The 11,029-nt window shown below is 44.5% G+C and overlaps 1 protein-coding gene across 2 annotated transcripts in view; it reads right to left on the reverse strand.

The window, feature by feature from the left end:
- Nucleotides 1-10,421, reverse strand: part of LOC115088128 (cytochrome P450 2K6-like) — an 80,301-nt gene extending 69,880 nt beyond the window's left edge. For both annotated transcript variants that reach the window (XM_029596106.1, XM_029596105.1), the window contains exon 1: nucleotides 10,158-10,421. In XM_029596106.1, the coding sequence (XP_029451966.1) occupies nucleotides 10,158-10,340 (183 nt within the window). In that variant the 5' untranslated portion in view covers nucleotides 10,341-10,421. The remainder of the gene's footprint in view (nucleotides 1-10,157) is intronic.
- Between the last annotated feature and the right edge of the window lie 608 nt (nucleotides 10,422-11,029).

Genomic DNA, 11,029 nt, shown 5'->3' on the forward strand with positions numbered 1-11,029 from the left:
GATTCCGCCTGCTATGCAGTCTCTCCTTGCCATGGTTTTACCTCCTTTGCTGCCTCCCCACCAGCAGAGGCCTTTAGTGAACCCTGCTCATAACTGCCCTAGCCACCCACACACTAATCACATGACACAGCAATTCCAGGTCTACTTAACCCAACTTGTCTAGTTCCTCTTTTCCTCATCTTGGCTCCTTGAACTGGCCAATCTTGTCTTGCCATATTTTTCCATGTGGCCTACCCAGGCTACCCAGGCCTACCCACGCTATCTTCCTTCCTTCCTTCCATGTGGCCTACCCAGGCTACCCATGTGGCCTACCCAGCCTACCCAGGCTACCTTCCTTCCATGTGGCCTACTCAAGCTATCTTCCTGACCTTGAAACCTATCTTGGCCTCCTGCCATGCTCTGTAGCGTACCTTGGCTTTCTGCCTTGCTTTGTGGCCTATTCTGGCCATCTACCTTTGTGTCCTGCCTTTATCTGAGGTCTTCTAGGCTTTTCTACATTGTTCAGAGGCCTTCTGGGTCTATCTGTCCTGCCTTGTGGCCTTCAAGCCTACAAATGTTATCTAGCTCTGTCTCATGGCCCATTGGGCTTCCTATTTACTATTGTATGTCCTAGTCCAGACTTTGTCTAATCCTTGTTCTGTCCTGTCTAGTCCAGTACTTGGAAACAAACCAGAAACTGATCCAATATTGCAAGTCGTGACCAAAAGTAGAAGATTAGTAAAACACCAAGGATTCTTTATTAGCACAAACCATAATAAAAAGCCCGACTCAGGTCGAGTTTCGCTCTATTGTGAGCTGCTTCAGGGGCTATTGTGAACAAAACAAATGCAGTACATTGCATATAAACATTTAAACCATTCAGATATAATTAATTGAAATAATATTAAATAAAATATATCAAAAAATAAAATAATGAACATAATGCCTTAACATTCTGCAAAGGTTAAAAACATAAATATTGAACAAATAGATAGACAAGTGATGTGACAAAAATTCGAGATAAAATTATGAAATCTGTGATTCAAGCATATATTGTGACATATGGTAAAGAAAAAAGAGAAGAAAGAAAGAATAACTATTGAGCAGGGTTTACTAGGAATGTGCAGCAGGGATGGATTCATACAATTTGGTATTCGTATTCGTTGGAACCCAAATCCGTTGCATCTGTTCTCAGGAGATCCCGATCTCTTCATTAGTTACATATATATTCGTTTCCACCAAAAAAACTCCATCCCAACCCTTTAAATTTAATTAACTACAACCCCCCACCCTCCTGAACCCCCCACCCAAGACTTTCCAAAAGTCCCTGGTGGTCCAGCGGGGGTCCTGGAGCAATCTCCTGCACTCGAGCTGTCGGCTACCAGTATTCAAAATGGCGCCGATAGCCTTTGCCCTTACTATGTCACAGGGGCTACCAGTGCCATTTGTCGGCCCCTGTCACATTGTAGAAGCAATGGACGGACGGTGCCATCTTGTGCTCCTACCATGTGACAGGGGCTGACCAATGGCACTGGTAGCCCCTGTGACATAGTAAGGGCAAAGGCTATCGTCGCCATTTTGAATACCGGCAGCCGACAGCCTGAGTGCAGGAGATCGCTCCAGGACCCCCGCTGGACCACCTGGGACTTTTGGCAAGTCTTGCGGGGGTCAGGAGGGTGGGGGTTTATTTGTTAGTGAGACGTATTCGTGGAGATTTGTCATACGTTTCGTGACCCCACGAATACAACAAATATGGCATATACGTTGCCAATACATTGCAAACAAATGCATGCCCCTAGGGTTTACCTATGATGGTATTGCAGTGTACAAGGGTGTCTACTTGTTGCAATCATGTATGTTTGCAGCAGATTAGACACAACTTAATCAATAACCTTGAGCAATATGTATGTATGAAATAATGGTGTCAACAAAATTACCCAACCATTAGTATATTTATATATAAGATGATATATTATGTTTAGGGATGTGAATCGGGCTTTGGACGATTGAAAATATCGTCGATATTTTCAAAATCGTCAGAAATTGGGGGCTCCTCCAAAACGATAGGAAAACCCCACGATATTGATTATGGGGGTTCCCTTATCGTTTTGGAGGAGGGCGGGAAAAACGGCACACAAAAATAACCCCTAAACCCACCCCGACCCTTTAAAAGTAAACCCTTAGCTTCCCCCACCCTCCCGACCCCCCCAAAACTTTTTTACAGGTAACTGGTAGTCCAGTGGGGGTCATCGTCTGCCACTAATCAAAATGGCGCTGATGGCCCTTTGCCCTTACAATGTGACAGGGTATCCGTGCCATTGGCCGGATCCTGTCACATGGAGAGCACTGGATGGCCGGCACCATCTTGTGCTCCTACCATGTGACAGGGGCTGACCAATGGCACCGGTAGCCCCTGTGACATAGTAAGGGCAAAGGCTATCGGCGCCATTTTGATTACTGGCAGCCGATGGCCCAAGTGCAGGAGATCGCTCCCAGACCCCCACTGGACCACTAGGAGCTTTTGGCAAGTCTTGGGGGACCCTCCTGACCCCCACAAGACTTGCCAAATGTCCAGCGGGGTCCAGGAGCGACCTCCTGCACTCGGACCGTCGGCTGCCAGTATTCAAAATGGCGCCGATAGCCTTTGCCCTTACTATGTCACAGGGGCTACCGGTGCCATTGGTCAGCCCCTGTCACATGGTAGGAGCACAAGATAGCACCGGCCATCCAGTGCTCCTACCATGTGACAGGATCCGGCCAATGGCACGGATACCCTGTCACATGGTAAGGGCAAAGGGCCATTGGCGCCATTTTGATTAGTGGCAGCCAACGGCCCGGGAGCCGGAGGATGGCCCGGAGCGGGAGATCACGGGATATCGCTCCCGGGACCCCCACTGGACCACCAGGTACCTCTAAAAAGGTTTTGGGGGGGGGGGGTTGGGAGGGTGGGGGAAGCTAAAGGGTTACTTTTAACAGGTCGGGGTGGGTTTTTTGTTTATCTGCTGGGGCGCAGCCGATAAACAACACGCGATCGGGCCCGATGGAAAAAACCCCACATGTGAATCGGAACCGGAATCCGAACCGATTCCGGTTCCGATTCACATCTCTAGTTATGTTCATCATTACTGGAATACCCTCTCATAATAAATAAATATTTGTCTAGTTAAAAATATCAAACATCTGGTGAAATGTAGTCTTCCATGTTATTATTCTCTTTTGTTCAGTGAAAAAAACAACTTATTGAATTTCTTATAACATCGGTGTGGTGTAACCACACTTATGACTTCTTGGAAGATATCATCTTCAGTACTTAAATAAATCCTATTCTTTATCCAGGCTTTAAGATTCAAGCCTCTGAAGCAGCCCTATTATAAAAGGGCAAAACTCAGACCTTGAGACAGGCAAATTCTTAATAAATATTTTTAAAGGACATTCGGTGTTATCCCATTTTTTTGTTTCCCCTTCACTCTCTCCCACACACACACACAAACACACACACACACACACACACACAGACACACACACACACACACACACACAGGCTTTGTCTCTCTCTCACAAACACATACATATAGGCTCTTTCTTTCTCTCTCACAAACACAAACATTCATACAGGCTCTTTCTCTCCTCCCCATATACACTGACTCCTATTCTCTCTCTCTCCCTCATACACATCCCCTCTTCCAGAGACATAATTCTCTCTTTCTCTGTCTGTCTCTCTCTCACACACACACACAAATACATGCACACTTTCTTACACACACACAGGCTCTCTCTCTCACACCCACACCCACCCACCCACACACATACTCACAACACAGAGGCTTGCTTTCTCTCCACATACAAGAGCTATGAGATTGCCCTGTGGTAGCAGGAGATGATGTTTGTTTAAATGCAATCCCTGCTGCCTGGAGCAGCGGCAGTTAGTGGCTCCTTTAGAAGCAAAGACTAGGGATGTGAATCGTGTCCTCGATCGTCTTAACGATCGATTTCGGCTGGGAGGGGGAGGGAATCGTATTGTTGCCGTTTGGGGGGGTAAAATATCGTGAAAAATCGTTAAAAAATCGTGAAAAAAATCGAAAAATCGAAAAACCGGCACATTAAAACCCCCTAAAACCCACCCCCGACCCTTTAAATTAAATCCCCCACCCTCCCGAACCCCCCCCCAAATATCTTAAATAACCTGCGGGTCCAGCGGCGGTCCGGAACGGCAGCGGTCCGGAACGGGCTCCTGCTCTGAATCTTGTCGTCTTCAGCCGGCGCCATTTTCCAAAATGGCGCCGAAAAATGGCGGCGGCCATAGACGAAAAAGATTGGACGGCAGGAGGTCCTTCCGGACCCCCGCTGGACTTTTGGCAAGTCTCGTGGGGGTCAGGAGGCCCCCCACAAGCTGGCCAAAAGTTCCTGGAGGTCCAGCGGGGGTCAGGGAGCGATTTCCCGCCGCGAATCGTTTTCGTACGGAAACCTCGCTGAACGACCTCCTGCAGTCGATCTCCTGCCGGCGCCATTTTCCGTACGAAAACGATTCGCGGGGGGTTCGGGAGGGTGGGGGATTTAATTTAAAGGGTCGGGGGTGGGTTTTAGGGGGTTTTAGTGTGCCGGCTCACGATTCTAACGATTTATAACGATAAATCATTAGAATCTGTATTGTATTGTGTTCCATAACGGTTTAAGACGATATTAAAATTATCGGACGATAATTTTAATCGTCCTAAAACGATTCACATCCCTAGCAAAGACCAAACCCTCCAAAGAGAGAGGGTTTTTTTTAGATACAATCCCAGATTACCCCTAGGGAGGGACTACAAATGAAAAGAAAACTATTTTTCCCTGTGTATGCCTGAGTACAGACTGTGAGTGCAGGAATGACAATGCCTATGTGGAGGGTAAGTTTATTGTAATGGGTAGATATTAGAGCAGGGATTTTCAAACCTGTCCTGATGATCCCACAGCCCGTCTTGTTTTCAGGAGATCCACAATAAATGGGTCTTCAATGTATGCAAATGTTTCTCATGCATATTTGTGGTGGATCTCCTGAAAAATAGACTGGATATGGGGTCACCAAAACAGGTCTGGGAAGCCCAGAGTTGGAGTGGCTGCGAACAAAAGGTACAAATGGGGGAGGAGGAAATGTGTGGCTAGTCTGTGGAGATACTGATGAAGTAAGTATGGACAGTTAGTGCCACTTTTGAAGACACATGTGCCTCACTGTGCTGTGGTGGCAATGGGATTCTATCTTCAAAAATGGTGAGAGAGGGCATGTGAAAATTCATTCAGGTAGGTTTACTGGATGCTCCAGGCCATCTGGGGTAGGCTGAGCCAGTCCTGGTTTTACCCTTATTGAATAAAATGGGGTAAAAGATCAAAGTAGTGGTAAAAAAGGGCATGGCACAATATATAATAAAAATAGATTTAAAACAATTAATAATATACAAAATATATTCCTAGATTCACTGTGTAACAGGGATACAGCTACACCGGATCCTTTTGTAGTATTGTTGGGGTTACCATTTGGATTTTATCTTCCTGCTGTCAAGAAAAATATCTGTCCTACTATGCATATGCTGGTGGCAGCTAGATGCAATGTGACCTGCCACTGGAAATGTTCTTCCACCTCCTAGGGCAAGTCTATACAATGGAGACCACCACCTTTTACATTTTTATCAGAATGTACCCGAGATATGGGAACCATTTTGCTCCAAGGTGCATCTTATCTTTGTCGCAACAGCAGCTATGGGGAAATGATTTCTAAGCAATAGTGTTTGTAGAAGGATTAAGGATATATGAGGGGAGATGGTCCTCAGATTTCAGATTATTCTATCCTTATCAGATAGTAAGGAGTTAAGAGTGGTCTTTGGGATAGGTTTCATTTACACAGAGTTCAACTTTTTGTAAACTGTGATTTTTCTATTCATACTTGATAAAAGCTTTATTTTTAGTATGATGTATAGGTAATCTCATATGTCCCAAAGGATCTATTATTACTTTTTGATGGGGTATCTACCATGTATATTGATGCTTGCTTAGTTGCTGTTACAAATTATTTATTTATTTATTAACTTTTATTTACCGACATTCGTGAAACACATCATGCCGGTTTACAAAAAAACTCAAAGGAGGAAAGTTACAATATAACAATAAAACAGTAAAACTGATAAATAGGTAAAACAATAGCATAGTAGAGCAATAGTAAAGGGGAGGGGAGTGGGAAAGGGAGGATACCGGGGGGTGGGAGAGGGGAGGCTAAGGGAAGGGCAAAGGCTGGACAGAAAGGAGTGAAAGAACACAAATAGATGCAACTATATACAGTTGATGATAAGTACAGTCATTATTAGCAATAAAGTTATTTAAAAAAATATACCAAATAAATACATAAAGTATATAAAAAGACAAAATCTGAAAAAACATGAAATATAAGAGCTCCACACTAAACAACAAAAAAAGGAAATAAAACCACATTTTAGAAAATAAAACCCAACATGGCCATGTTTTAGCTAACTGCCTGTATCAGGGGTATAAATGCTCAGTCAAATATATTCAAGCAACCTTAAGAAGTGTCATGTAGGTAAAGAAGGAGCAACTTTATGATGTAATGACTTTCGGGTTGAGATGCTTGTGGTCCACATATTAAAGTGAACATATCGTATAAACTTGCAATTAGGAACAGTGGTATTTGGTTTTCTGAAAGGAAAGCATTTCTTGGACACTAGTGTATAACAAGAAAAAAACAATCACTTGTCAGTCATACAGTTTCTCTTTATCTCTTTTGTGATCTCACATCCACAAGTGACAGCTACTCTTTCAGGGAACTGAATGCCTCTTTTGTGTTCTGTTGCAAAGTGGTACAACCAGGACTGGCTCATCCTGTCCCTTATGACCTGATAATCAGGCCGATACGGCGCGCGCACCGGTCACTCGCCGGTGCACGCGATTCAGTATTTAAATTAGGCCCGGCAGTAAAAATGGGCAAAAGGAGGCGCTAGGGACACTAGTGCGTCCCTAGCGCCTCATTTTTGACAGGAACGGCAGCTGTCAGTGGGTTTGACAGCCGACGCTCAATTTTGCTGACGTCGGTTCTCGAGCACGCTGACAGCCACGGGCTCGGAAACCGAACGCCGGCAAAACTGAGCGTCCGGTTTTCGGTCCGACAGCCGCGGGCCGAATTCAATTTTTTTTTTTTTTTAACTTTTTTTACTCTTTGGGACCTCCGACTTAATATCGCCATGATATTAAGTTGGAGGGTGCACAGAAAAGCAGTTTTTACTGCTTTTCTGTGCACTTTCCCAGTGCCAGAAGAAATTAGCGCCGACCTTTGGGTCGGCGCTCATTTCTGAAAGTAAAATGTGCGGCTTGGCTGCACATTTTACTTTCTGTATCCCACGCGCATACCTAATAGGGCCTTCAACATGCATTTGCATGTTGAGGGCGCTATTAGGTGCTGCGGGTTGGACACACGTTTTCCTCCCCTTACTGAATAAGGGGTAAGGGAAAACGCGCATCCAAGAGCAGGCTAACAGTGCGCTCCATCGGAGTGCACTATACTGTATAGACCTGAATACCTGGTAACTCTGTCCTCAAATACCTTATCCTCTCTGTCTTACAATTGGGTTCTTGATTGTCCACCTTGTCCCATGACAGTAAAATAGAACACCCCTCCAGCAATTTGTATAATTGTGCACAGAGATATTTTATTTCTCAAAACTGCTTTGTGTTAAGGTAATTCTGGGCAAAAGTCGTGCCAAAAAAACAGCAAATTTCTATGAGGTCAATACTCAAAAGCCTTGTAGACAGATAACTCACAAATTATCCATCTAAATGGCAAATGTGGCATATTCATGTTACGCGCCCCACCCGCGGCCGTCCCGCGCACAGGACCTCTCACCTGCATAGTTCCCCAGCGGGTCCCGGGACGACCTCCCTCGCGGTAGTTGCTAGTCTGGCTAGGCCCCGGCGGTCCACGGCGGCAGTCGCCGGGCCTTCCACTGTACGCCAGGTCTCATGCCGAGGTTCGGCATCTTCCTCCATGCTAGCCATGCCCATACGCGTGCACGCACAGCCTGCCCCGAGACTTGTAGGGCCGAGGGCGGGTCCGGGTTCCGCGGCGCGCCCTGATAGAGCTACGATATAAGGAAGTTCCTGACTTCACTTTCTTGCCTTGGCAATCAGGTTGGCTTGAATGCTAGATTGTCACTGTGCCTGTTCCTGTTTTTTCCTGCTTGTTCCTAATCTCGTTCCAGGATCCTTCTGTTCCAGTTCCGTTCCTGACTTGTTCCTGTATCCTTGTTCCTGCATCCTGCCTGTTCCTGTGTTCATCTATCTGCCTTCCCGGGTAGTACCCTGGTACTGACCTCAGCTTGTTCCTGACCTGTCTACCTGCCAACTGCCTGTCTACGACCCTCTCTAGTTCCTGACTCGTCTGCCTGCTTGCCACCTGCCTCAAGACCCAGCCTGTTAAGAACATAAGAACATGCCATGCTGGGTCAGACCAAGCGTCCATCAAGCCCAGCATCCTGTTTCCAACAGAGGCCAAAGCAGGCCACAAGAACCTGGCAATTACCCAAAAACTAAGAAAATCCCATGCCACTGATGCAATTAATAGCAGTGGCTGTTCCTGATCTACTCTTCTGTCTGCCGCCTGCCTCAAGGACCTCAGCCTGTTCCAGATCTACTCTTCTGCCTGCCACCTGCCTCTAGACCTCTGCTCACCTCTGACTACATCTGACCTCCGGTATCTGACCCTTGCTTCGGTAACCAATCCTCGGACTGATCTATGGACATTGACCTTTCGCCTGTCTGACCATGACCACTCCACCAGATTCTGGCTCTGTTCCTCGCCTTGTTGTTACCAACTCTGTTCTGGTTCTCCCTGCTCCAGCTCGAACCTGACCGTGCTCCTTCTGTGTCTGTGGGCATGCCGGACTATCACTCTCCCAGGAGACCCTGCGAGGCCCACCTAAGTCCAAGCGGCCCGGGTCCCTACGGGCTCCTCCCGGAGGGACCGCAGGCTTCCAGTGGTGAAGCTTTACCTAGCCTCTGTCTCCTTCAGTGCTCCATCCCCTGGGGCCAGTTACCTCCTGTTCCCTTTCAGGAGCCACTCCACCCTTGCCCCAGGCCAAGGGTCCACCCCCGAGCTCAACAATTCAGCTACTTATCTAGTTAAATTATAGCCGAATACCTACATATCCATCTGCAATTTATTGGCTAAAAAAGGGCATTTCAGGGGCTTTCAGGAAAGAGCTGAGTTATCCAGCTAATGTAACCGAATATTGCATATATCCGGTTACATTAGCCGGATAGCTTTAGACCTGCAGGTCAAAAGTTATCCAGCCTTAAGTGGCCAGATAACTAGCAACTTATACGAATATCTGTAAAAGATATCTGGGTGCGTAGTGCCAGGAAAGTTAAAAATAAAAAAAAGAAGTATAGCTCCTTGTGGCCTGATTTCTTCCCACCCCCACCTCCATCATCAAATAGCAAAGAGGCCATAGTGGCCTTCAATCCCCACCCCATATCACCTCCTATATTTATCAAATTAACCTTTCTCTCTGCAGACCTCCCCCCCCCCCCCCTCCGGATTTCTAATTATTCCACCAGAGGCTCCCACCCCCACCCCCCACTATCTTGATAAACATGCCACTGCAACTTCCCAACCTTTCTCTCAAACCTCCGAACTTACCCGCTCCCAGCTGCGCTGGAAGCCTAAACTACACACAGTTTACGTTTCCAGCACGAGAAATATGTAATATATATAACACATACTAAAATAAAATTATATAAAATACTAAACAAACACAATAAAACATTAAAGCATCTTAATAAATGAAAAATAAATATAAAACTGAAAAATAGTTAAAGATAATAAGATATCTACCATCACAAAATGTTGTCAATCAAAAGAAAGGCTGCATAAACAAAAAATGCTTTTAACTTCTTTCTGAATTTCAGATATGATTTAGTATTGATTTTGCCTTGCAAAGGAAACTGAACAAAATTAATTGATTTATGCAATTAATTACATATGTAAGAGATTTTGTTGAATATATGTCTGCATTTTAAGGAACAAATTGTGCATTAAGTTAAAATAAAATTAAATACAGTGTACCAGGGTGTAAGAAAATATTTTTAGGATTACATGCATGCTTTCCAAACATTAAAAGTGAAATAAATAATAGTTGTACCTCTCTTAAAGACTGTTGTAGTTTCTGCAGATTCACAATGTGCAAGCTTCCAATGATTGGTAGCGGTCTGGGCCCTGGGATAATATTCATGCTGGACCTTGCATTTGAGCCATTGTTTAAGGTTTTAACACAAATGAAAATCAGAATAAAAACCACAAATGTCACAAGGATTGTCCAATTCATTTTCTATTATAGTGGCTTTCAGTCAGGAAGTTCCTGAAACTGCTATACAAAATGGTTCAGCCTAGAACAGCTTTTGATGTGAAATAGTTAAGCAAATAATTGTGGAATGAGTTTAACAGAAGTTCAAAGATTAAAACTTCTGATAACGTCAGCAGTTTTACTCCCCTATCATCTACCTGAGCAATGTACTATAGTTGGAACAATTTATCTGATTAAGTAAACTAAACTAAAAACATTTCTATTTGCAAAATGAATGGTAAGAATGATCTCATGATCGAATCAAAGAAAAATTGTGTTCTGTCTGTATCATAAACAGGATGTACCACATTAATGATATAAATAAGATGTCAGAAACAATTGATTATTGAAATAACAAGAAGATTTCTATAATAAGTGGAAGTCTAGCAGAAATGCAGGAACTCATATATAGTAGGTGAGTCTGTTTGGCAGACTACACAAGGAAGCTAGGATGTTTGGGCAATTTCCATGCTAGTATTCCTATTTAGATTATTCAACAGCTGTTTATGGAGTCAGATAGATACTTCTTTTCCTCTCCCAGTATGGATAATAGGGAAGCTGCCTATGTTGTCACTAGTGTCTCTATGAATGATCTTTGGGTGAACAATTCAAGGTTTATTTTTTTTAACTCATTTTTGCTACCCAATTTAAAGGGGAATAAACATTGTTTT

The sequence above is a fragment of the Rhinatrema bivittatum genome, chromosome 3, assembly GCF_901001135.1.
Source record: "Rhinatrema bivittatum chromosome 3, aRhiBiv1.1, whole genome shotgun sequence".
In the NCBI taxonomy this organism is placed as follows: domain Eukaryota; kingdom Metazoa; phylum Chordata; class Amphibia; order Gymnophiona; family Rhinatrematidae; genus Rhinatrema; species Rhinatrema bivittatum.